Source organism: Phoca vitulina, unplaced genomic scaffold (genome assembly GCF_004348235.1).
Source record: "Phoca vitulina isolate PV1807 unplaced genomic scaffold, GSC_HSeal_1.0 scaffold12, whole genome shotgun sequence".
Taxonomy (NCBI): Eukaryota; Metazoa; Chordata; class Mammalia; order Carnivora; family Phocidae; genus Phoca; species Phoca vitulina.
The window spans coordinates 46,168,324-46,193,353 of NW_022589715.1; the positions used below are offsets into that span (position 1 = coordinate 46,168,324).

A 25,030-nucleotide genomic window follows, 5' to 3' on the forward strand; every position below is an offset into this window, starting at 1 on the left:
TAATTTTTTGGGGAGTGCGAAGTTATACATGGATTTTCCACTGCTTGGGGGCCGGCACCCCTAACCCCCACGCTGTGCAAGGGTCAACTGTACTCTGTTAGGGTTGGCTTTGATGATGAGGGCCACCATCATTTACTGAGTATTTTCTGGTGCAGGTGCATTTAATCCTCACAGCAACTCGGCGGGTTAGTATTTCACCTCTACTCCACAGGTCAGGAAATGGAAGTTAGTTTACAGAGGTCACACGGTTATTTAGGAAGCAGAGCCGTGACTTAGACCCCATCTCTAAACCTGGTGACCTCAAAACCTGGGCTCTAAGCTGTGCTGCCTAGTGCGTGAGCATGAGCAAGTGACTTGCTTAGTGCCTTTGGACATTTAGAGCTGGTCTGGGGTCAAATCCAAGTGGCAGACTTTCTGTTGTCTCTGGCGTCACCATTCCTCACTGATGACTAAGCCTTGTTCATGGGCCCAGGTTGGCCTGCTTGACCGTTTTTGCAGTAGGATGAGTTCACATGCAGGAGACTTCTGTCTCCTGGGAGGGCCATCTACCAGCCTGCCTGTTAGGCCCTGATCGTCTAAGGTCCTTACAATGGATGGAGGCAGCTTAGGCTCCAGCTAGGAGCCTTGCTACACTGGCTTTTCTTAATTGGCCATATTTTTTCCCTGGGACACCTTTAGGATGTTAGAACTTCCAGTCTTTTCTCAGCAAAGTCTCTTTGTAAAAAGCTGGGCTCAACTGAGTCTAGCTGACTTCTATAGAAGTTCTTTCATCTGCTCTACATATCTTTTTTGGGCGGCTGTGTGTGTGAAGCCCTAAGCCAGGTAGCTATTGTTGAGTATTCAGTGGCAAATGGGACATTTTATCAGTGCTCTCCCTTCCCTCTCGAAGGGCAAGGACACACTGAGGTCAATACCCCAACCAAGGTGTACCCATACAAGCACACAGAAACTTACACAGATGAAATGAGAGTCCGGGATTCACAATGCGTGTGTCTGACCAGTGTGAGACCAAATGGCTTGGCACACAAAACTTGAAACGTGGCACCCAAAATTAGACACTGATGACTCAAGTTTAATATTATCTGTTGATAGAAGCACATGTACCTTCTTCCTTCTGAGAGCCATCTCCAGAACCTTCTGATACATTCAGTTGTCAGCTTCTTAGCAATTGCTGACTCCAGGCTGAGGAAGGAGGTAAGGGCAGGAGTGAAGAAAAGGCTTGAACGAGGAAAGGGACACCCATCCTTGTCCCTTCAGAGCCTGTATCTGAAGCCAAACTCAAAGAAATCAAAGGGCTAATTGTCTTGTCAGGCTTTGGATCCAAAGGCTTTTCCACAAGGCATTTATTAGTTGGTGGGGCCAGAAGGGAAATCTGGATTTATACCTCCCCACCCACTGCAGCAATGCCTGAAACTCCATAGTAGGGATCTTTTTTAAAAAGATTTTATTTTCAAGGAATCTCTAGACCCAATGTGGGGCTTGAACTCACAACCCCTGAAATCAAGAGTTGCATGCTCTACCAACTGAGCCAGCCAGGGGCCCCCATAGTAAGGATTTTGATATGAGAGCCTAAGATCTGAGACGTGAGACATGTGCCACTCTTGATTTAATTGTAGAAAAATCTTTTGGAGGGATTTCTCCTTTTCACATGTCTTCTTTTAAATGCAAAAGTCTTCGAAGGAGAACTATATTGATCCAATTCATACTAAGGAATTAGTGACTTATTAGATTCTCCCTACCCCCCCCATCCTCGAGGAATATAGATGAGATGACAAGAATTAGTGTACCTGGGATAAAGGAAAGGAACTGAAGGGGTGCCTGGGTGGCTTAGTCCTTAAGCGTCTGCCTTTGGCTCAGGTCATGATCCCAGGGTCCTGGGATCAAGCCCTGTGTTGGGCTCCCTGCTCGGCGGAGAGCCTGCTTCTCCCTCTCCCACTCCCCCTGCTTGTGTTCCCTCTCTCGCTGTGTCTCTCTCTGTCAAATGGATAAAATCTTAAAAAAAAAAAAACGAAAAAAAAGGAACTGTAAAGAGGGAGAATTATAAGGAGTTCCAGTTTTTAGTTACTTATATCATTAACTGTTTTGTGCACAAAACATGTGTTACAGTTTTTGATGTTAACTTCAAGATAATTCCATAAAAGAATCTACAAAATAAAGAAAAATAAAATTCACAAAGAGTTACTATGTTGGGAATTTATAGATATTTTCCTTAGATAAGTCTGTTGATTCTTACAAGAGGATCCAACTTTGACATAACTGAAGTAGCAAGCCTCAGAACAAATCTATAAGAATTAATATTAAATAGGGGCGCCTGGGTGGCTCAGTCAGTTAAGCGTCTGCCTCTGGCTCAGGTCATGATTCCAGGGTCCTGGAATCGAGCTCCACATCATTGGGGTCCCCCTGCTCAGCGGGAAGCCTGCTTCTCCCTCTCCCTCTGCCTGCCACCGCCCGTGCTTGTGCTCTCTCTCTGTCAAATAAATAAACAAATTCTTAAAAAAAAAAGAATGAATGTTAAATAGATTAAATTCCTGTTTATGTGGAATATTTGAATATCAATTTGAATATCCTTGTTTTATGTAATTATGGTCATAATAGCTATTTGAATTTAAAGTTTATATTTTCAATTCTAAAAGTAATGCATGATTTCCTGCTCAGTATGGCAAATTGGCCATACATCAATCTCTTCTCACTCTCAAATCCCAATAAAATGGTAGTAAAAGAATAAATAAATCGACATGGTTAAAGAGAAAAGAAGGGAAACATTGGCAAACAAAAGATTTCGACAATTTTTGGACAAAGTAGAGGAAGCCACAGGCTAAAAAGCAGGCAGGGGGTCGTGCAGAAGAGAAGGGATCCTGTTTGTCCCTTAGAACTGCAGGGAGTTTCTGGCCTTGGGGGGAAGGTAAGGTGAGGCATAGGGAATTAGTTGAACACCAGGGAATTAATTGAAACTGTACATACAGAGTAATTTAAGTCAGGGGCCCCCTTTCTTCTCCTAATGTAAAATGCTGGCCTTTGGACATTTGCCCCTCAAGCAAAAAAATAGTAGAATTTATCCTCTAGAAAAACTCAATGAGCTTAGAGGAAAGAGAACCACATCCTGATATTTAGGGAACCCCAGGAAAAAGACTGGCTCACCATTCAGTTGCCTGATCTCCACATATCCTAGCCATATAACCAAGCTTCCACCAGGCAAGTGTGAAAAGCCTGTAACATGAATGAGAAATGGAAGTAAACACACAGAAGGATGGAAACCTGGGTGAAAAACAGAATGCAGGGAATAGAGGGAAGATTTTTTTAAAAATCCAGTTAGCATGCATAGAGAGAGGAAAAAGGGAAAATTATTTTCAGCTTAGAAGTCTGTGTTCAGCCAAACAATCAATTGTGAAGACAAAATAAAGACATTTTCCAACATGCAAGAACTCATAAAACTTGCCTTCTGAATACCCTTTTTAAAGATGCCACTGGTGGTAAAATACAGCAAAACAAAGGAATAAATCCAGAAGGAGGGAGGCATGGGATTTAGGACAAAGTGGGTCCACACTGGGAGAGCAGTTAAAAGATGTCCCAGGTGGACCACTGTGCAGCAGGCTGAGAGAGAAGCCAATCATATTGAGAAAGAAAAGAATGAACTCCGGAAGGAATGTTTCTAAGGGAAAAAAGATTTAAGAACAGCTGATATGATGGGAAAAATTAAAAAAATATGTATAGCAAAATGTGCAAGTGAAAAAATAAGGCACATAATTAACCGCAGATAAAACAAAAGACTGTCTAAGAAATGGAATTCTATTATGTAACCTGGCTCTGCAAGGAATACATATTTTTTTAATTTTTATTTATTTATTTATTTATTTAAAGATTTATTTATTTGACAGAGAGAAACACAGCAAGAGAGGTAACACAAGCAGAGGGAGTGGGAGAGGGAGAAGCAGGCTTCCTGCCGAACAGGGAGCCCGATGTGGGGCTGGATCCCAGGACCCTGGGACCATGACCCGAGCCAAAGGCAGACGCTTAACGACTGAACCACCCAGGCGCCCCAGGAATATATTTTTTAAATAAACATTGCTTAGGGATTTAAAATGCTACTTTGGGGGCGCCTGGGTGGCTCAGTTGGTTAAGCATCCGGCTCTCGATTTCGGCTCAGGTCATGATCTCAGGGTCCTGGGATCGAGCCCTGAGTCAGGCTCTGCGCTCAACGGGGAGTCTGCTTGAGGATCCTCTCTCTTCCTCTGCCTCTTCCCCTGCTTGCACTCTCTCTTTCCCTCTCTCTAAAATAAATAAATAAATCTTTAAGAACAATTAAAATGCTACTTGAAAAAAAAGAAAAGAAAATGCTACTTTGGATGAGGAGAGAGGAATATTGGACAGGGCAAATGCCGTATCTTCATTCATTCCAGGAGGCCACCAATAGATAATTTCTAAAATACAAATTAAGAAATAACAATATGAACATACCATTTAGTGATAAGGTAACTTTTTTTTTAAAGATTTCATTTATTTATTTGAGAGAGAGAGCATGAGTGGAGGGTAGAGGGAGAGGCAGAGGGAGAAGCAGACTCCCCGCTGAGCAGGGAGCCTGACATTGGGCTTAACCCCAGGACCCTGGATGACCTGAGCCGAAGGCAGATGCTTAACTGACTGACCCACCCAGGCACCTCAAGATAACTTCTGTAAGAGCAGTTAAGAGTTAAAAATAGTTGTCTTCGGCTCTTTTTTTTTTTTAAAGAAGGTACGGCAGAGAGGGGGCAGAGAGAATCTTAAGCAGGGTCCATGCCCAGCGTGGAGCCCCACACGGGGCTGGATCTCACAGCCCTGAGATCATGACCTGAGCTGAAATCAAGAGTTGGTAGCCTAGGGGCACCTGGGTGGCTCAGTCGTTAAGCGTCTGCCTTCGGCTCAGGTCATGATCCCAGGGTCCTGGGATCGAGCCCCGCATCGGGCTCCCTGCTCAGCGGGAAGCCTGCTTCTCCCTCTCTCTGCTGCTCCCCCTGCTTGTGTGCGCTCTCTGTGTCTTTCTCTGTCAAATAAATAAATAAATAATCTTAAAAAAAAAAAAAAGAGTTGGTAATTTAACCAACTGAGCCACCCAAAGATTTTATTTATTTATTTGACACACAGAGAGAGGAAGCACAAGCAGGGGGAGAGGGAGAAGCAGGCTCTCTGCTGAGCAGGGAGCCCAACGCAGGGCTCCTTCCCAGGACCCTGGGATCATGACCTGAGCCGAAGGCAGACACTTAACCGACTGAGTCACCCAGGCGCCCCAGTTCCAATTGATTTTTAAAACTATATTTCTCTATAAATTTAATAAAATGTCTTGAAATTTAAGTAAAAAATATATAAAAATTTAAAATTAGAGTAAAAATAAATGAATAAATTATAGATAACTTGGAAAATATAGAAAATTATGTTTAAAAATTTTGTTATTGCTCATATGCAGCCATTAATGTTAATTTTCATTTTTCTCTGCAATCTTAAAAATAGTTGTGATCATGGTGCACAATAATTTATATCCCTTTTTTTTTTACTTAGCACGTTTTACTTTCATATTATTACAAATCCCTTTAAAGTTTATTTTCGCTAGGTAAATAATCAAGTTATCAAATCATAATTTATTCAACCATCCCCCTCTTTTTTTGTTTTTTTAAGTAGGCTCCACTGGACTCAGCATGGAGCCCAATGTGGGGTTTGAGCTCACAACCCTGAGATCAAGACCCTGAGATCAATACCCTGAGATCAAAAGTCAGACGTTTAACCGACCCAGGTGCCCCTCAACCATTCCCCTCTTGATGGTTAATCTTGTTTTCAATTATTCCATATACAGGGGTCTTCAGTATCCAAGTATAACTTGATCCACAAAAAAGACCTATTAAAGTGAACCCACTTCAAGTAGAATCAAAATCTCAAAGTAGTCAACCAAGTTTGATTTGGTCTTTCCTTAAAAAAAAAATTGAACTAAAAATTAGGAAAATATCCTATAATTGCAACTACGTATTAATTCCTAAATTAAAAAGGAGGCTGTGTTGAGTTTAGTTTTTCTGACAATATCTTATGATAGTATAGTGACATCCTTCACGTCATATTGTTAGCTAATTTAACTTTGCTGGATCCTCACTGGGCAATGAAAGCCTTTTCCTGTGATTTAGGCACTTTTCCATCATTTTCATCAACTTCATGAAATCCTGCATTTTTGGGTAAAATTTTCATTTTCATTTTCAATTGGATTTGCATTTCATTTGCAATGTATTATTAAATATCATTTAATGATGACAGAGAAAAACTGACTTACAAAGACACTGATCTGTCTGCAATGGTGGATGCCAGTGTTAAGCAAGGAGAGATGCTTGAATAGGATATAATTTTGTAAGAGGTCAGTTTATTGGAGAACTCTTCTATATTATGACAACTTTGTTTACATTCACAACTTTGTTATGCAAGGATAATGGTACCAAATACTCAGATCAAGAGATTAATGCTAACATAAAACTCAATGCATAAAATCTTTTCTAAGTTTTGGCATCATTTTTTATGGATTATCACAAATGGTATTTACTAGAGATGATATACGGCTTCTTCATCTAGATTGCCAAACCTTTTTAAAAAGTATTACATTCATTTATCTTCAAGTGAGTGACCATTTCATAAAATTTGTATAAATTTTATCTTTAATTTAAAAAAAAATTGTTAACTTGATAGTAAAAGAATGGTATCTCATTATTCTAATTTAATCTGTAGGATCTGAGACTGTACATTCTAATTATTTGTTAATCAGGGATTTGTGGTTCTTCCTGCATACTTTCTGGTCATAGTCTTTACCCAGTTATCTATTGGGTGGAGTTTTAACATTCTTTTTTGTTGATTTGTACAAACTCTACAGTGAAAAGATATTAGCACTTGTATTTGCTGAAGCTTTTCGGGGATTTTGCCTTTTACTTTTGTGTGTTTATATAGAGAGAAGTTTAAAGTGTAAAATGTTTATGTCGTCAAATTAGAGAGTTTGTCATCACCTTCTGGAACGTAAGTTCCATGAAAGGGGGACTGTCTTATTCATCAATGCCCAGAGCCGAGTGCAGTGCTCAGAAAATGTGTTGAATGAATGAATGAAATCTATCTTTTCTACCACTTAAAAAATTCCCTCCAGAGATATGTTCACTTTAATTTTCTTTCATGTATTTGGCATTTTGATTTTTTTTAAAAACTTACAATTCTTTGGTTCTTCTGAAATGTGTTTGTGTACAGTTGCACGGTAAGGTGGTGCTGTCATTTGAGCCCTACTGGCGTAGGACACGTTGCCTCATTGCTGGTATACCTGAAACCTACAGTCACCCGAAATCTGACCTGTAGATCTGGTGCAATATAGTACGACCTATAGACATCCGCTGAGTCACTCGAAACCTTTTGAGAATGAGGCAAGTAATAAAAGATGGTTCCATATAGGTGTGCCTCTCCTCCTCCTTTCTTTCCATCATCTGTGAAAAGTAGCCCGTGGAAATGTGTTAACCATTCACACATAAAATCTCCAGGAGCAGCCAGTTAAAAGACAAGTAAATGACCATGTGAATGCATAGCAGATCACTACATGATTTTTTAGTTCTAAAAAGTACATTAACTTTGGATTTGAAGATCCTCTAGGATTGTAAGTGTCTGAAGGCCTCGCAGTGTGGAGAAGCTGTTCTCCCTTGTTAAAAAAACACAGCCTCTTGAGTGCTCAGTGGGTGGCTCAGTGGGTTAAGCGTCTGACTCTTGATTTCCGCTCAGGTCATGATCTCAGGGTCATGATCTGCGGGTTGTGAGATCAAGCCCTGCATCAGGCTCCATGCTCAGCAGGGAGTCTGCTTGGGATTCTCCCTCTCTCTCTCCCTCTGCCCCTCCCCCCACCATGTGCATGCTCTCTCTCTCAAATAAAGAAATAAATCTTAAAAAAATAAACAAAAACCCAAACCAAACCAAAACAGCAACAACAGTAAAAACCCACAATCTTCTTGTTTGTGTCAGGGATTCAGTTGGTGAATTACATTTTGTCCCCAAAGTGTAGGTAGCTCTCAAGAGAAGCTGTCGGTAAGGGATTTGTTGGGTTGGAAAATGGTTTTTAATCTTCAGATTACCAATGTAAGGTTGTATACTCATTGGCTATTTCAGTTATTGTTGAAGTAATAATAATTGGTTATGGATCGGCACAATTGTTTTGTCCATAGTAAAGACTGTGAGGAGGATATTTATGTGAGCATTTTGGGATTGATGCCAGGAGACGTGGTCTACCATTAATAAAAAGGACCTTTTTGCATCCATAAAAAGAATTGTATTGGCAACTTCTGCCACCTTTTAGCATCTTGATAATAATGACCAAGCCCCACAAATCCCAAGCCCTAAAGGTACAGTTGCTTCATAGTGGGATTGTTTTAAAGAGGAGAAAACTGCAAATCCTGGTCATTCTTAGTCAAGGGAATTGGACAAAGTAAAACTTGTCATTTGTGGTTTCTCCTCCCCTTACCCTTCCCTTTAATTGATTTAATTGCTCTCATAAATGACCCAAATAAATCTCTTGACCTACCAAAAAATTGCATGGATTTTGTTCCCTCTTGAGTGTGTTTCCAAGTGTGGGCATTAAGGATATCAGAGATTCTGCACAACTTCTTTGAACATATTGGGGACACGGATGACTTAAATTTAATACTCCCATTAGGGTAAAGAAGGCTAAGGAAGATTCTATTTTTCCAGGTCTTTTTCCCCCAGTATCTACTTGGCATGTGGTCCGTACAGACCCAGTGCTTCTCTTGTCTATTGCTGGCGGCAGCATATACTAATACAACCCCTTGAAAGGCGGTTGGGCAGTGTGTTATCTCATGGCCTGCTGATTCCATTTTGAGAAAACCCTCCTAAAGTAATAATCTTATGTACAGAAATATTCATCTATACAAAGATATCATGAAGGGATTACTTATAATAACAAGATGACAACAGCAGTGATGTAGGAAAAATTATGTGTATAGAAACCAGGAAATGCACCAAAATCCATTTAGTGGTAGTGGCTATGCTGAGGTGTTGTGATTAAGGGTGGTTGTTTACTTCCTTTCTTTTCCATTGCTTTTATAGTTTTTCAAAATATAAGTTCTAGAAGTCAGAAAAGAGGGAGGGTACTTGTGTGGCTCAGTTGGTTGAGCGATGGGATTTTTGATTTTGGCTCAGGTCATAATCTCAACGTGGTGAGATTGAGCCTGGCATCGGGCTGGCGCTCAGCGTGGAGCCTCCTTGGGATTCTCTCTCTCTCTCCCTCTCCCTCTGCCGGCCCCCCCCACTCATGCTCACACCCTCTTTCTCTCTAAAAAAAAAAGTCAGAAAAGAGGTAGTGTTTAAAGAAAGAAAAAGAAAGAAAAGAGGTAGTAGTGTTTGAGGAAAAGAGCCATCAAAATGGTCAACATAAAAATATTTTGTTACTGGGACGCCTGGGTGGCTCAGTCGGTTAAGCGGCTGCCTTTGGCCCGGGTCATGATCCCAGGGTCCTGGGATCGAGTCCCACATCAGGCTCCCTGCTCAGCAGGGAGCCTGCTTCTCCCTCTCTCTCCTGCTTGTGCTCTCTCTGTCAAATAAATAAAAATCTTAAAAAAAAAAAAAATACTTTGTTACTTAAATAAAAATAGCGCCACTCACTACTACTTAATTAGGACTCAGTCATTCCCATGACTTGGGGCTTCCAGTGATTTGCTGAGCAGATTCTTTACAGTTATTAATTCTCACAGTTGTATATAAAGTGAAAAACAAGACATGCACACCTTTCCTGACAGTAGAAATAAAATCTTACAGTGTCAAACGAAAATGAGTTTCTTTTATTTGATGTCAGAAATATTTCAAGATGTTTCTGTATTTTTTAAAACCTGACAAGCTATAAAGAATAAGGAAAGGATTAGATAAACAGGAAAGAGTCTGTACAGATAGGAGTGAGCGTTATATGATTTGTCTGTTTTATTCACATTTAATAGTAGCTTGAAAAGGGGATAGCAGATCTGTGCCATACTCTCTGCATTAAAACTAGCACTCTGAAAGTATGCTGAATCATCCCAGCTGCTTTTGCATTTACGAAATTAATTCAGTTAAAAACTAAGCTGATAGTTTGAAATTCCGCAAGGAACAGAATAATTAGTAAACATGGTCAGATTGAATCAAGCCAAACAGAAATTGATTTCTGCTTGAATGGAATCTGAAATATGATTAATGCAGGTCCCAGTCTCAATCTCCTCAAAGATGAGTTCACTTGTAAGTAACATTTCTGGAAAAATATAACCTTTTAAATATAGCTACAGATGTACTAGGATTTTTAATTTTTTTTTACTTTTTAAAAATTTTTTATGAAAAGATATCCTGGCAGTCTTTCTTTCTTTCTTTCTTTCTTTTTTTAAAGATTTTATTTATTTATTTGACAGAGAGAGATACAGTGAGAGCAGGATCACAAGCAGGGGGAGTGGGAGAGGGAGAAGCAGGCTTCCCGCTGAGCAGGGAGCCCGATGCGGGGCTCGATCCCAGGACCCTGGGATCATGACCTGAGCCGAAGGCAGACACTTAACGACTGAGCCACCCAGGCGCCCCGGCAGTCTTTCTTTTTAAAAAATTTGTGCAAATTTTCCAATGGTATTAACACCAGCAGAGTCCTATATCCCTGTTTGGCTGCGAGGGTAAAGAATTTCCTGCTCTCCTTTCTTATAACAATATCTTGACTGGGAACAGGAACGAGAATGTAATTGGTAGGATTTTTTTTTCAGTTGCAAGTGACAGAAGCCCATCCTGGACTGGCGTAAGCAAACAATTAGAACATAAAAGTGGCATGGAATTCCCTGGCGCACACAGCCTCTGGGACTTTTACCACTGATTTACCGTCCTCCGGCCTTTGCGCATGCTCTGTTTATGAGCTGAGCAAGAGGGGCCACGAGCAGTCCCAGGCGCACACCTACCAGCCGAGCCACCTGGGTGTGAAAATGCAGGCTCTTTGGATTGGCCAGGCGACAGTCACGTGTTTGCCCTGGGCCAATCGCCGTGACCGGGAGTGGCCAGCTCAGCTGAAGTTCCTGCGCTCAAGTACCGCCTGAGATTTCTAAGGCTGGTGGGTCTCCGGGGTCATCCAGAAAAGGGAGGATGGGCCAGTGAACACCTGCAGCAATGCTGAATTGCTTGGGGGTCCCCGGCAGGTGTATTCCTGCAAAAGCTGCCTTTTTATGGTGGGCAGGTTGGTGATCACTCAGTGTTGCCCGCTCATCGGGCCCCTCCCGGGAACCCCAGACTGCCGTGGTTTCTCTCCCAGCAGGAATAAACAGTCCTGAGCTACACTTAAGAGGTACGGTCAATTCCTAATTTAGCAAATGTGACTAACTTTTGGCCTGAACATTTTGCGTCTACCCTACTCAACAGCACGCATGTCTCCCTCCTTTCTTTCTCCTGTGAACTTGTAGACCAACGGCTACTGAATTCTAGAGTTGAGGACGCTCTGCCGCAGGCCTCCTCCTGAATTCCCAGAGAGGCAGCTCCAGCTTGTCTCTGTGCCCACCTCCACACAGGATTCTACTGTCCCTGCTGGGGCACCTGTTGTCTTTTTTGGGCAATGTATTCCAGCTATTACACACATGTCGCCAAATTGGGGGGAGATCCTTTTTACCACCCCATCTCATAATTTCTGTTTATGCTGCTTATTGTGTTATACATGTGTATAGATAGACATTTGGGGCCATACATTTTATTTCTGACCTTTTCTCTCTTCAAGTATGATTCACTGAAAGTTGTGCCTAGGATCAATGGGGACAGACTATGTGCTTTTCCTAGGTTCCCTTTAGCTTTGTGGTTTTAAAGAAAGATGGCTTAGAACTGAGCAGTGATGCCTCCCAGTAGTGAGAGGCAAGGTCAGTAACTGGCTCTGGATCCCACAGCCCAGGCGCTCAAGCATTTGTTTGTAGCCCTCACCCAGCCTCACTTTCTCGGGTTACATGGAGGTGATAGGTTGTGAGCATCGGGTGACCAGAGTGGGTACTGGGCTAGAGACGGCCCAGGGCTGGGCAGCTGCCCTGGCAGTGCGAGGGACCAGGGGCGTTCTCAGTGGGCAGAGCGGAGCCTGCTGCACCTGCTGCCCACCAGGCTGGAGAGGTGCCCTGAAACCTGCAAACCGGAGGCGGACGGCTTGCGGAGATTGGAAATACAAGGGGGACATTTAGCATTTTACACCTGCAGTTAAAACCATTCTTAGTGTTAATACACGTGGAAAAAATAATGAAGTGGTAACTGCCTGGAGAAAGTTGAATTTCAGGTCCCTAACTTTTTTTTTTTTTTTTTTTTTGGACGGGAGCCTATGCACATTTTATTTCTGCAATGCAGTGAATTTGTCTGAATGGTTAAAATGAATGGCATCTTCCTCCCTAGGTGGCTTTCCCTAACCTTTCCTGTTACTGCTTCTGTACAGACCCTTCCTCCAGCCTCTTTGCCTGAAAACTCCACCCCCTCCTTACTCCTTAGGTCTTAGCTCATCTGTACTTCCTTAAGGGCTTCTCAGGCCCCTCAGACCAGATCAGTGTACCCTCTTACATGCTCTCCCATAGCATCCTGTATGTCCTTTTGTGTCATATGCCACACATTTGTCATGTTTTTTGCATGGCATATATATATATTCCCTGTTAGAATGTAAGCCCCATGGGAGTAAGGAACATGTCTATCTTGTCAATTAAGACTGAGTTCTGCTGCTAGGAACAGAGACCCCAAATAACAATCTTATAAATGAGAGAAGAACATATTTCTGTCTTGCATAAATTTCCTGCAGTAGGCAGTTTAGGGCTGGTGGGGCAGTCCAGCAGCATCACATTTCTGCGTGCAGCTCTGCTAAGCGTGGCTTCCATTCCCATGACCCCAGAGAGCTGAGAACATGGGACCAACCAACCGGGGAGAGGGATGAATAAGCTGCCCTCTCCATAAGGATGCTCTGGAATTTGTACATACCTCTTCACCTCTGTCCTATTAGCCAAAAAATTAGTCACACGGTCACACCTAGCTTCAGAGGAAGCTGGGAAATGTAGCCTTTATGCTGGGTAGACATGTGCCCAGTTAAAAATTGTTCTAATGCTAAAGGATAGAATGGATATTGGGAGACAGTCATATACCACTCTATTCCCAACTCCCAGCATGCTGTGTGGTGCACTGTATATTGGCCGAATGAAGAAATGAGCTGAGCACTTATGTATCCATTTGCTAGGGCTGCCATTACAAAGTACTACAAACTGAGTGGCTTAAACAACAGAAATTTATTGTCTCACGGTTCTAGAGGAAGTCCAAGATGGAGGTGCCCGCAGTGTTGGTTCCTTCTTATTGCTGTGAGGGAAAATCTGTTCCGTTCCTCTCTCCTAGCTTCTGGTGGTACACTGACAATCTTTGGCCTCTCTTGGTTTGTAGACCCCTGCCTTCGTCTTTGCATGGTGTTTTCCCTGTGTGCGTGTCTCTGTGCCCCTTTTGATAAAGGATAGCATTCATATAGGATTAGGGCCCATCCTAATGATCTCATCTTAACAATTACATCTGCAAGGACCTTATATCCATAGAGGGTCACATTCTGAGGTACTAGTAATTCAGAATTCACAGGAGCTATGAATTTTGGGGGGACACCATTCAACACAATAAAAATGTGTAGGGTTTGTGAATTTTGAGGGGATCACAATTCAACACATAATAACTTGGGATAATTTCATCTACCCTCACACAGTCTTTCCAAGGTACCTGGCATTTTGCTGCTCTGGGATGCCCCCGGGTGATACACCCTTTAGTTCCAGAGCAGTGTGGTGTAGCTTAGCCAGTCCCACTCTCCCAGCCCCGGAGGAGAAGTGTGTTCCGTGGAGGCCCGGCAGGGCTTACCAAAGGCCTACAATGGTACTGAGCGTTACTGCCCATTGGGAAGCTCCTTCATGGTATGACAGGGTCCCAGGAGCACTCCAGAAAAGTCAGTAGGGCCCATGCATTCTTAGCCCTTTGTAGTAAGTGGAAAGTGGCCGCTCTTGGCACCCTCCCGTGGCCCACTGACATCACACTTAGCACGTGGCACAGGCCAGAGACAGCAGGGCCTGGCGTAGAGTCTTGAAGCCAGGCAGTTAGCTCAGCCCTCCCTCAGCACCGTCCTCACTCCTCACACCTTTTGGGATAAAAAGTATCCCAAAAGGGATAAACTCCTCTGAGGTTGAATATAGTATTTTATTCATTTGTGTCATCCCTACAGCTCCCATTGATTAAAGTGGCTCTTGAGTAGAAACTCAATGACTTTTTCAAAGAGAAGGAAAGTTATTATCATCTTGTCAGGAGGGTTGAGATGTAATCACGCCCCAAAGCAGAAGAATGGGTCACTATGAAAGTTTTCCTGTAGTTTATTTTGGCAGCAGGTCCTGGGACCCTAGGAATGTGACAGTTCTGTTGGCTCTTGGCACCGAATGTCAGTGGTCTTTGAAAGGCGTAGCTTCGGGAAACCCAGAGTTGCCAAATCATTACCCTGACAAAAACAAGGGTTAAGAAATGGCTCATCTGATTTGTGTTAGAGGTGCTTAGTACTGCCTGATGAACCTGGGTGCCGCCCTTCACCCATGCATCCCACATAATGTGAACCAAAGCTCCAGGTCATGCTCATTGATCCCCAGTAATTGAGGGAGCAGCCCTAAGCATTCATATGTTCTTGTTTTAAACACCCTCCCATCGAACTGGATCCATTATCTCAACCCACATTCTGAGCCATGCTGCCCCCTTCCCTCCATTCCTGCTCTGCCCACTCACATTGTCCTCCGAAGTAGGGACTCTGCTGTGGCTGCTGCCCGCCCATTGCAGGATGTTGGCCCAATCATTACTTCTCACTTAGAACGTTCCTGTGGCTTCTGGAATATGAATTTGGGCGTGTATCCACTTCCCTAATGTTGCCTTTTTAAAAGATTCCATCGGACACGTGTGGGGCAAATAGCATGTAGTCATTTCTTTCTGCCCCAAGTCTTAGACCCTTTGATTTAGATGACCAAGCCCCCAAGCCCAAATAGGGAGGCTGCTGCATGGCACAGGCCTACATCAGTGCTTCACCAAGCCTGGCACCCGGACTCCCAAGGAGCTCATGATTTGGAAACTCAGAAAGGGAAGCCACATCAGGCTTAGGGGACAGGGGGCATATGGGAGCATTTCTCAGCCATCTTGCAAGTGGCTCATGTAGGCAAGGAGTCAATGGTAGCACACGTGGCAGCATCTTTTGCCCCAGCTACCATTCTGGCGTGAAAGTACGGCATTTATTATGGCCAACCCAAGGGGGGGTTTGTTGCATAGACTGTTCCCATCGGATTCCCCTGGATTTCTATGCTTTGGTTTTTATGGCGGCTCAGATTTCTCCAGTGGGAGCATAGAGGTCACTCCATACAGAGATCCTCACCCTTGTAGCGATCTTTGTCCCACGTATGTATCAGTTTCAAAGCATTACTGTTTTCATCTCTCTGCCGTGAGTTGTAGAGTTAGGAGGTGCATCCATCCCTTGATTTTCAGACTTGCGCTTGACTGTTAATAACAGATTCCATTCATGGAGGAGTAATTGAGAATAGCAGCCCGAACGACACAGCTTTGCCACCCACAGGAGGGAACAAGGGAAAGTCTTGCTCTGAAATCCCTCGGAGGGTCTGCAGTTGGGCACCTGTTCTGCCGCATCTGATGGGCTCATTTGCAGCCCAGCCTTACCTATGAGAAAGATCTCACAGGACACAGTTCTCTGTTCTAACCTTTTTGTTAATTTTATCTTTTTTTCTGCTTTGCTCATTTTTCACATTCATTTATCTATACAGTAGGTACAATTTTTTTTCATATCTCAAGAGCGCTCAAGTCCATTGTAGAAAAATTAGAAAATGCAGATAAGAAAAATAAAATTCTTTTTACACAACATGCTGCCACCTAGGGAAAACAGTCCGTGAACATTCCATTCCCCGTGTTTTTAGGCACATTTTTTTTTAAGCTTGCATTTGCGCTTAACAGTATTTGGGAGTAGCTTTATGTCTGTAAAAATTCATCACTAGACAGCTGGATGGAAGAATCGCGATGTATTTAGACAGCCACACATTACTGGTCATTTAGTTGATTTCCAGTTTTCAATATTTAGAATCAACAGTTGTGGCCAAATACTTGCACCCATTCCCAATTGTTTTCTTAGGATGAATTCCTAAATGTGGACTTGCTGGGTCAGAATAATAAACATACATCCTCTCTAACTTTGTATTGTAAAAACTTTAGACGTATATACCACACAGACACAATACTCCAGCGAACCCCTGTGCACCCAGTCAACAATTGTAGCTTCTGATCAGTGTGTACTCCCACCCACTTCCCCTCGTCCCTGCATGATTCAGGAACAGATCTGAGACATTATGCCAGAAAGACTCATTTCTATCAAATAGCACAGGTATTTGAAAATGGGAGAGAAAAAGTGAACTGCTAGAAAAAAAAAATAAGAAGTTAACATCTTGTCCAGATTATCCACTGTGATGTTTGGGCCCTTTCCATTTTCCCTGCCGTATGTGGGCTCAGGACTCTCCATTTGTCTTCGGATTCCTGAAGCAATCTGGTAACCAGCCTCCTTTCTCTCCCTCTGGATAGGTGTAGACATTTACAAGCCATTTCATGTCTTGCCAAATTGCCCTCTAAAAAGGCTGATCAAATTTATACTTGCACCAGAATCGTAGAGAAGTGTCCATGATGGTGGTTAACGTTTTGGATCTTTCTCTTCTTTTTTCTTTTTTTCTTTTCTTTTCTTTTTCTCCTCTTTCCTTCCCCCTTCTTCCTTTCTTCTTTCTTCATGAATTTTTAGACCCTGAAACAAGAATCATATCCTTGTTTTAATTAGAACTTATTTGGTTATTAGTGAGGTTAAAGCTCCCCCCTCCGCCACCGTTTCCCATATGAACAGTTGTATTTCCTCTTTGTGAATTGCCTTTTACTAATTTTTCTATTAGGATGATTGTCTTTTAAAAATTGTGTTCATTTTATGTTGATGTCATAGCGTTGTGCTTTTGTCAGTGAATTGCTGTGAAGACTTGTTTGGACTAAGGTAACACATACTATACTCATGGGAAAGAATACGTGTGTTTTATAAAGCTAACAGCTCAATGTAGCAGTCATTAACAGTCCGAAGGACAGGTATGGAGTGAGGCGCACCAGTGTGGGGCGGCGGGTCCAGGCAGGACCGAGGGGGAATTTTACAGGTCATTTAATCTTCAGTCTGAGACACCCACAAGGCAGGTAAAGCAGGTAAAGCAGGTATCGTTCCCACTTCACAATGGCTTGTGCAAGGGCACACCTTCATATCTTCCAAGCCCCAGTCTAGGGATTTTTCTACCATTTCACAAGTGATCTGTGCGTTTATTTGTGGAAGGCAAATAAAGCATTAAAATATAACAAACATTAGTGATTATAAAAAACTCTTTTTCTCCCCTACAGCATGAAGGCCCAGGACCGGGTCATTATGACTTGAAAATACCTCCAGTAAATTCTGTTACTTCCTGTTTTCAATCCAAAGTACCTCGATTCCTGCCCACTTGTTCTGTAAGTACTCTAAAAGATGATGGTTGTAGGTTTTGTGACTGGAGTGGGGAGGGCAGTGGGGGTTGGATTAGAGTTCTAGACAATTCTAGTGTGTATGTATGTATCTAATTGCTTGTCGAGGTGGGAAAGAGCACAGAGCTCAAAAATCTGGCAAGCCCCCAGCCTGTTTCATGCTCGGAGTGACTCCAGACCCAAAGGTGGTGGCAGAATTTTGGGTCCAGTTGACAACATCCAGCATAGTAATTAGCCATCAGTGTTATGACCTGGGTACTCTGTGGGAAAACATGTTTAATGAACGGAGGCAAGCAGTGGGCAGTGGCTGGCCCCATCCATCTGCTGTTCGTTGTGTATGTGGCTTCCAGGGGTGTGTGTGGCTTCAGAGCAGAAACATTGGACCAAAGGGGACCATGAAGGCATGAGCCACCATCCTGCCCCCAAGAACTCAGGATAGACAGCGAAGGGGGTCAAGTCCCTGGAGAGACACAGGTACATCGGGGGAGCGCTTGAGCCTCAGAGGCCTAGAGAGGACCAAGAAAAATTGCAAAAGCACAACATGGAGCTTATGAACAGTGGCTATTTTTGTAAAAAAAAAAAAAAATGCTGACAGTTTTTATTCCCATGGCCTTGTTGTTCCCAGTCTGCACCCCAGTTTGAGAGGCCCCAGAACTCACTGGTATGTAGCCTTATTTGAGGTGGTTGGGGAAACAGAAATACAAGTTCTGCCCATCCCGGGGGCTCAAGGAAGGGTGGGTGTTCCAGGCCGGCGTCTTGAGGATCTCGCTCCAGAGCTACCAACTCTGGTGGCGGGTAGTGTGGTCTTTATCTGGAGGAATACTGGGGAGTCCCTGTTAGTAAAATTAAAAACAGACCCAACAGCAGGAGGTGGTGAGTCCCTCCTGCAGGTCCTCGCACCCTAGTGGCATTAGCATGATCCAGACACAGATTTCTGTCCAAGCTCACAGGGCTGAGCATCCTCAGGAAGTTGGAATTATGCTAACCAAACTCCCAGGAAGCTGATAGAGAAGCCAGAAGTTGTAGTTTACAAGTAATTTACAAGTGCCCAGTAAGGGGGCTGGTGTGTGGAGCCACTGCTCTATGGGGTGTCTCCCCTTATAAGAAACTCTTCATCGGAGCCAAGGACAATCCAAAGTTTGCTCAGTGACAGTGAAATCAGGGCCGGGGGATGGAGCCGGGTGTTCTCAAGGTCTGAGAACCACCACTGGTAGCCTCCTGAGGGGTAGCCTTGTGAGACCGAGGCCCACAGACCTCCTGTTCTGTGGGCTGGCTTTCCAGGACTCCACATGCATGTTGCTTCCTCATTAATAGCACTAATAAAGGCAACAGCTTCCTTTGACATCTGGCCAGGACTTGATTAGATTTCCAGGGTGCTCCTCCGCTTTTGGCAAGGGAAACATCCTGTCATTTACAGCAGCTTCGGTAGGCAGCTGACTTCATCCACTCTGGGCTGACCACTCGGTCCCACTCTCAGGGTAATCTTATTTCCACTGTCTCCGGGAGAGATAACACACTGCAAAGAAGGATGGAAATGACAAGCGCATGATAATAGGGAATAATAACAGCACTGGTAGCTAACGGGCCGAGCTGTGTCTGCCGGCCTGGGGCTCTCTGTCCGGGAGGGTCTCCAGCAAGCCTCATTGCCTCATCTGTTGGGTGAGGCTGAGGAGGCCCAGGGCCCGGGGTCACACCGAGCCGTTGGCAGTGGGACGGTCAAAACCCTTCCCTGAGCCACACGCTCAGACACCGATGCTTCAACAGACACAAGATAAAATCCCTTCGGGCTTCAAGAACATGTACGTGCCCCCCAGCATGGGAAATGCTGACCTAAGAAATTGAAGTCTTTGTCTGAGTCTATGAAAATGACATTCAGTTGAATTTGATCACTATAGAAGCTTCATTGACATCACTGGCAAATTTTCTCAAGAATTTCATCCAAAGGAAAACATGACTTTTAAAAATGGGAACTCGTAGATCCCTTGAGACTACTTTGGACCCCGGGGTCCCTTGAGGTACAGAAACCTGAGTTGAGGCTTTTGAGGTCAATCACCCAGGTTCAGAATCCATTTTCTGCAACCCCTTACCACTAGACTAACTACTGAGGTGGCTAGAGGGGAGGACAGTGGCATTCCCAAGGACAGGAGCTGTCTGGGCAGAGTGCCCGCTGAGAAAGTGTGCCTTGAGCGGCAGCTGGGATGTGAGCCCGCTGCCCCGCAGGCCCCGCGGGCCTAGGCCGGAGTTTGCTCGTCGGCCCTTCTCATGGCACCTCTGGAGCCCTGGGGAAAGCCGCGGACAGGAGCAGGCCTCAGCTCCAGGGACGTGCTCCAAGTCGAGGGTGCCCTAGGCCGCAGCGCAGTCAGGCGTGGCCCTCGTCTTCCCAGTGGGGATTTGCCAGTCACGGCTGAGCCCATGGCCGGGCTCAGGGGGCTCCACAGTGTTGGTGTCCCGGTCTCATCAGTCCCTGTTTTCTGTTCTGTTTTCAGAAAACCCCCGGCCCAGGAGCATACAAGTCTTCAGTGCAATTCCCCAAGCAGCCCCCCACCATAGCCAAAATGGGCCGGGAGAATAGCCTTTTCTTCAACAACACAATTGGCTTTTAAAATAAAGCCATCTTGGCCCTAAGCTATTTTGAGTTTAGCAAGTTCTTCTGTTTAGAAAACTCTATTTTCTGTTCTTTAGGAGGGTTTGACTACGGAACATCATCAATTGCCCAGGCGACCCTCCTGCCCGCCTCTCTGGAATAGTCCCAGCATAATTTCCAGTTTACTCTCAAAAGTGTCCTGGTTTGAATTATAAACTGGGCTCACTCTGTTTATTGTCAAAGGATGTGTTCCAAGACACTGCCCCTGGGCTGCCCTTGGGGCAGCTTGGACAGGCCCTGATACATCTGGGCTGTGCTCTGCGTGGCCATGGGCTCTCCAGCTGGGCCCCAACTGCATGAGGGCTATAATGCCTCCCAGCCTCATGGAGGTGTCCTTGGGGGTCAGCATTCAAGGCCAAGCTGAGTGTGCCAGGATCCCAGCAGGTGGTTCTTTCTCCCTCTCAATTCCCTGAAAAGAATAATATTGATTCAACCCAATGGGTGTTTGTGGTTTTAAGTCAACAAAAATATTTGAGTATCTGCTCTGTGCCAGGGTGTGCTGGGGTTGGGGAGTTGGGGAGGGGATGAGTAAGGCATGTGACTGAGTTTGGGGAGGGTTGTAGGGGAGACAGGCCAGAAAGGGAATTTGGAGTAGTCCCTGGCTCCAGGAAGTCTTCTGTGCCATGTGGCTCCTTCTGGTCACCTTGTGTCTGAAGGTCAGGGGCTGCCCTCACATGATGGCAGTTCTACTGGGAAGACAGGCCCTCGTGTCAGGAAGCTGTGAAGTCACTGCTCCTGGTTTGCAAAGGAGGCCACAAGCAGGCAGAGCAGGGATGAGGCCGCACGGCCATGAGCGGGGAAGGACAGCCGCATGCAAGGGACCTGGAGGCTGAGATGCGCAGAAAGGAGAGGGAAGAAGGTCAAGGGCAAGGCCCCCATGTGGGTGAATGGCAGGAATAAACATTTGCTGGAGAGGGACTGAGGGGGCCTGGCCCAACGAGGGGGGGTGCCATGAAGGTGGGAGGGAGTTGGGCGGGGCTTGGTCAGAAGCCGGGGCCCCAGGCAGCCCTGCGTGCGGGGAAGACCTGCTCAGGGAGCCCCAGCTAGAAACACCCCCACCCATGACAGCGGGTATCTGGTTGGAGAGATTTCAGGATCATTAATAAATGAAGGGGATCTTTTTTTTTAATTAAAAAAACTTAAATGAATATAAATGCTTATATTTTGTGTGGTTTTTTTTAAAGATTTTATTTATTTGATAGAGAGGGACAGCGAGAGAGGGAACACAAGCAGGAGGAGCGGGAGAGGGAGAAGCAGGCTCCCCGCCGAGCAGGGAGCCCCGCATGGGGCCCGATCCCAGGACCCCAGGATCATGACCCGAGCTGAAGGCAGATGCCCAATGGACTGAGCCACCCAGGTGCCCCTATTTTGTTGTATTTTAAAAAGGGAACCATGCCCCCATCTCTCTTCCCTAGCCTTACATAATTATAAGCCTTATAAAAGGGGTGTTGGAGGCAAGAAAAGGAAGGTTGTCATCTCAGTGAATTTATTCAAGTTTCTCATTTGTTGGTGAAACTCCCTGTGTTGTGTTCTTTCAGAATAGAGAAGAGCTACTTGGAAGATCAGACATGTCTCAGGGGTGGTGGCTGATCTTGTCCCACTTTGATCAGAAGATGGCTGCAGGGCAGCTAGTTCCAAATTTTATTCTCCAAGTGGGTCAGAGTCCCCTGCAGGGTCCGAAAGTAACAGTGGGCAGTTCTGAGAGGGGGTTTTCTCTAGGAAGCGGTGGCTCAGGTTGCCCCTGGTGCTCAGGGAAGCAGTTGGTTCTAGAAAGCGAGAGAGGCAAGAGGTGGTCATGTCTGTCTGGGGGCTCATGGATGGAAAGTGAGAGGAACCTCTCATACCAGCAAGAGGGGTAAGTATGTAGGGGTACCTCCCTGACAAGAGTGGGAGCCAGGGGCTGCCTCGGTCTCCCCACTGCTTCTCTCTTAAGCCTGCTTCTGTTCCCTTGGAGGGCCAACCTTTGCTGCCTCTTCACATGTATAGGACCTATGTGGCTACCTCAGCCCCTCCGCAGTCATTTCCCGAGCCAACACCCTGAAAGAATGTCAGCAGCCCCTCTTGGTTCCAGGATCTGGTTCCCAGGGGAGAGACTCCAGGTGGCCAGCTTGGATCAGGGGTCTGCCCCTGGGCCCTTCAGCTGTGGCCAAGAGGGTCGGGGACCCTTGGTGTGGACACAGCTGAGGGGCCCAGCTGTGTGGAGTGTGTGTAATTGGGGTGGAGGGCAGTTCTTTGGATTCTAGAAGGGAATGAAGACCCTTTGAGAATAAGGAAGGGAGGAGGTCTTTACCCACCTGCAGGAAGGGGGTTGGAGAGGCTTACAGAGACTTCCCCTGGAGGTAAAACCACTGGAGAACATTCTGCAGGGCCATCTGGACCCCCTTGTGTTTCTTTTCCATTCGCCAAGCTTTGCCTTTGGCTCCCGTGACTGTCTTTCTGGAGCTGGGGCTACCTCAGCCATCTGCCTGTAAAGCAACACTCACCCTCCTTTGTGATTCTAGATGATAAGACAGTGACTCTGCCCTGGGATATTAGCAGAGGGGCTGGTGGGAGCAAGGTGGCGGGAAAGGCAATGTTTTACTTCTTTGGTGTATTCCAGTATTTTTTACAGTATTTCCTACAAGGAGGCAGAGGCTTTCCCAAAGAGACCAGAAGAATTCTGGATGGCTTTTTCCTGCCACAAGCCCAAAACTGAGACAGTATCTGAAGAGCAGGGCCTCCTTCTGTTCTTTCCAAGATGGAGAGACTAGACAGACCTGGGTTGACTTTGAGCTTGAGCTCTGAGATTGAGATATTCACACCTAGCAACGAGGGCTGTTGTGTGCATCAAATGACATTTCCAGAAGGGCTTAGAAAAGCCCTAGAGCGCCGCAGATGGAAGGGACCGTGGTGTCTATCCTAAGCCCCTCGTCCCTCCCCCATCGACTGCTGTGACACAGCTTCTCGAGGCCCCTGTCCTGGCTTGCCTGACCATTCTCTGTTCCTCTCCCCTCCCACCAGCCCACCCGCAACTGCCCTCTGAATTTGGCTTCAGCCAGAGGGCATGGCTCTTCGTGGCTGCAAATATCTTCTGCTGTTTCCATGTGAAATTCTCTCTCCATTAAGTCAGAGCATGTCAGAAGTCACAGCACTGGTGGGGACAGCTTGTCCTCCTCCTCTGTCTGCTCTCTTTCCCTTATTCCTCACCCGCACTGCTCTCTGAACCTACAGGGGACACCTTACAGACCTGGAGGCCAAGGGCCACAGGTTGCTTGGGAGCCAGGCCCCGCCTCCAGCACCATCTCTCACCTGCCTCATGCCGCTGACCTCTGCACCACAGAGCCGCCTGGACTCGGGGCCCCAGGCCTGGATTGTTTTGAAAGCCCTGTTCTCTTGAAAACATAGTTCAAAATCTGTAAGTTCAGAATCAGTGGTTCTAAGCTGCATTTTAGAATCCCCTGGGGAACTTTTAAAAAAATCCTGGTGCTGGGCAGCTCCCAGACAGATCACATGGAACTCTCTGCGGGTAGGACTTAGGCCCAGTATTTTTTTTTTAAATACTTCCCCCCCCCCCCCGCCAACCCCAGGTGACTCTGATGAGCGGCCGAAGTTGAGGACTAGCGCTCAGGTGGTATGAAGGCCCCATCACCAGTAACTGTGCGGGGCGAGGGTAGTCTTCCCAGCCCTAGAGCCTTAAGAGGAAGAGATTGAGGGCGCCTGGGTGGCTCAGTTGGTTAAGCGACTGCCTTCGGCTCAGGTCATGATCCTGGAGTCCCTGGATCGAGTCCCGCATCGGGCTCCCTGCTCAGCAGGGAGTCTGCTTCTCCCTCTCCCTCCCCCCTCTCATGTACTCGCTCTCTCTCATTCTCTCTCTCTCAAATAAATAAAATCTTTAAAAAAAAAAAAAAAGAGGAAGAGATTGACCCATATTAGCATCTGGCTGAGGCCTGAGAGAAGAGGATGGCACAGGGCTGGTCATTCTGGGAGAAGCTAGTACCTGGAGTGTCATTAGGTAGAGCTTGTTCTGGGTAGAAAGGAGCACAGGAGCCTTGAACCCAGGCACCTCTCACCAGCCTGACTCTCGGCGGGGCTCCTCACAGACCTTTGGTTTTGGCCAAGGGCAAGGCTGCAGGCGTGCAGAGCCTGTGGGGCCCAAAGGGCGGGGTTTGGGCTCTAGATTCAGGACCGCAGGGGCTGGTGGGCTTGTGGGGACCAGTGCCAGAGACGCAGAGCCTGGCCCGGCTTACCTGCAGCCTCCCCAGAGAAGAGACGACCTGGATGGCAGGAGGAGCCAAGTCTGCACCCGTGGAGGCCGGGAGGTTGGGGGTGGTGAGTTAGCAAGGGAGGGGAGAGAGCTGAGACACAGAAGTTGGGAAGGAGGGGTAGCCAGAGATAGGGGAGGCGCAGGGGGTGGACACGAGGAGAATCGTCTCCCAGTGGGTGCTTCTCGTGGCCTTGTTAACCGTACCCTTGGGCAAATCAGTGCCAGGGAAAAGGTGTTACCCTTCAGGAGAGCTGTAGGGGCTCAGAGAGGCCCAACCAGCAGCCGGGGAGGTAGCAACGTGGCTGCTTTGGGTGGGAATGTGGCTTAGTACCTGCGAACTGTAGGCAGGACGGTGGGCTCAGGCCCACCTTAGTACCTGAGAACTGTAGGCAGGACGGTGGGCTCAGGCCCACCTTAGTACCTGAGAACTGTAGGCAGGACGGTGGGCTCAGGCCCACTGACGCTGCATCTCTGGTCAGCAGAGCGGGCTAGGCAGGGACGGGAGGCAGGGATTGACCAGGCATTCCATTCAGTTCACCCCGGTGGAACTGAGAGGCCCGGGATGGGGGCAG

General features: G+C 45.9%; 1 protein-coding gene across 1 annotated transcript in view; it reads left to right on the forward strand.

Annotated features, from left to right (window-relative positions):
- The window catches only part of STPG4 (sperm-tail PG-rich repeat containing 4), a 36,433-nt gene extending 16,259 nt beyond the window's left edge, over positions 1–20,174 (forward strand). The window contains exons 6-7 of the mRNA XM_032411083.1: positions 17,455–17,559; positions 20,058–20,174. Coding sequence (XP_032266974.1) covers positions 17,455–17,559; positions 20,058–20,174 — 222 coding nt within the window. The remainder of the gene's footprint in view (positions 1–17,454; positions 17,560–20,057) is intronic.
- Positions 20,175–25,030: the final 4,856 nt, after the last annotated feature.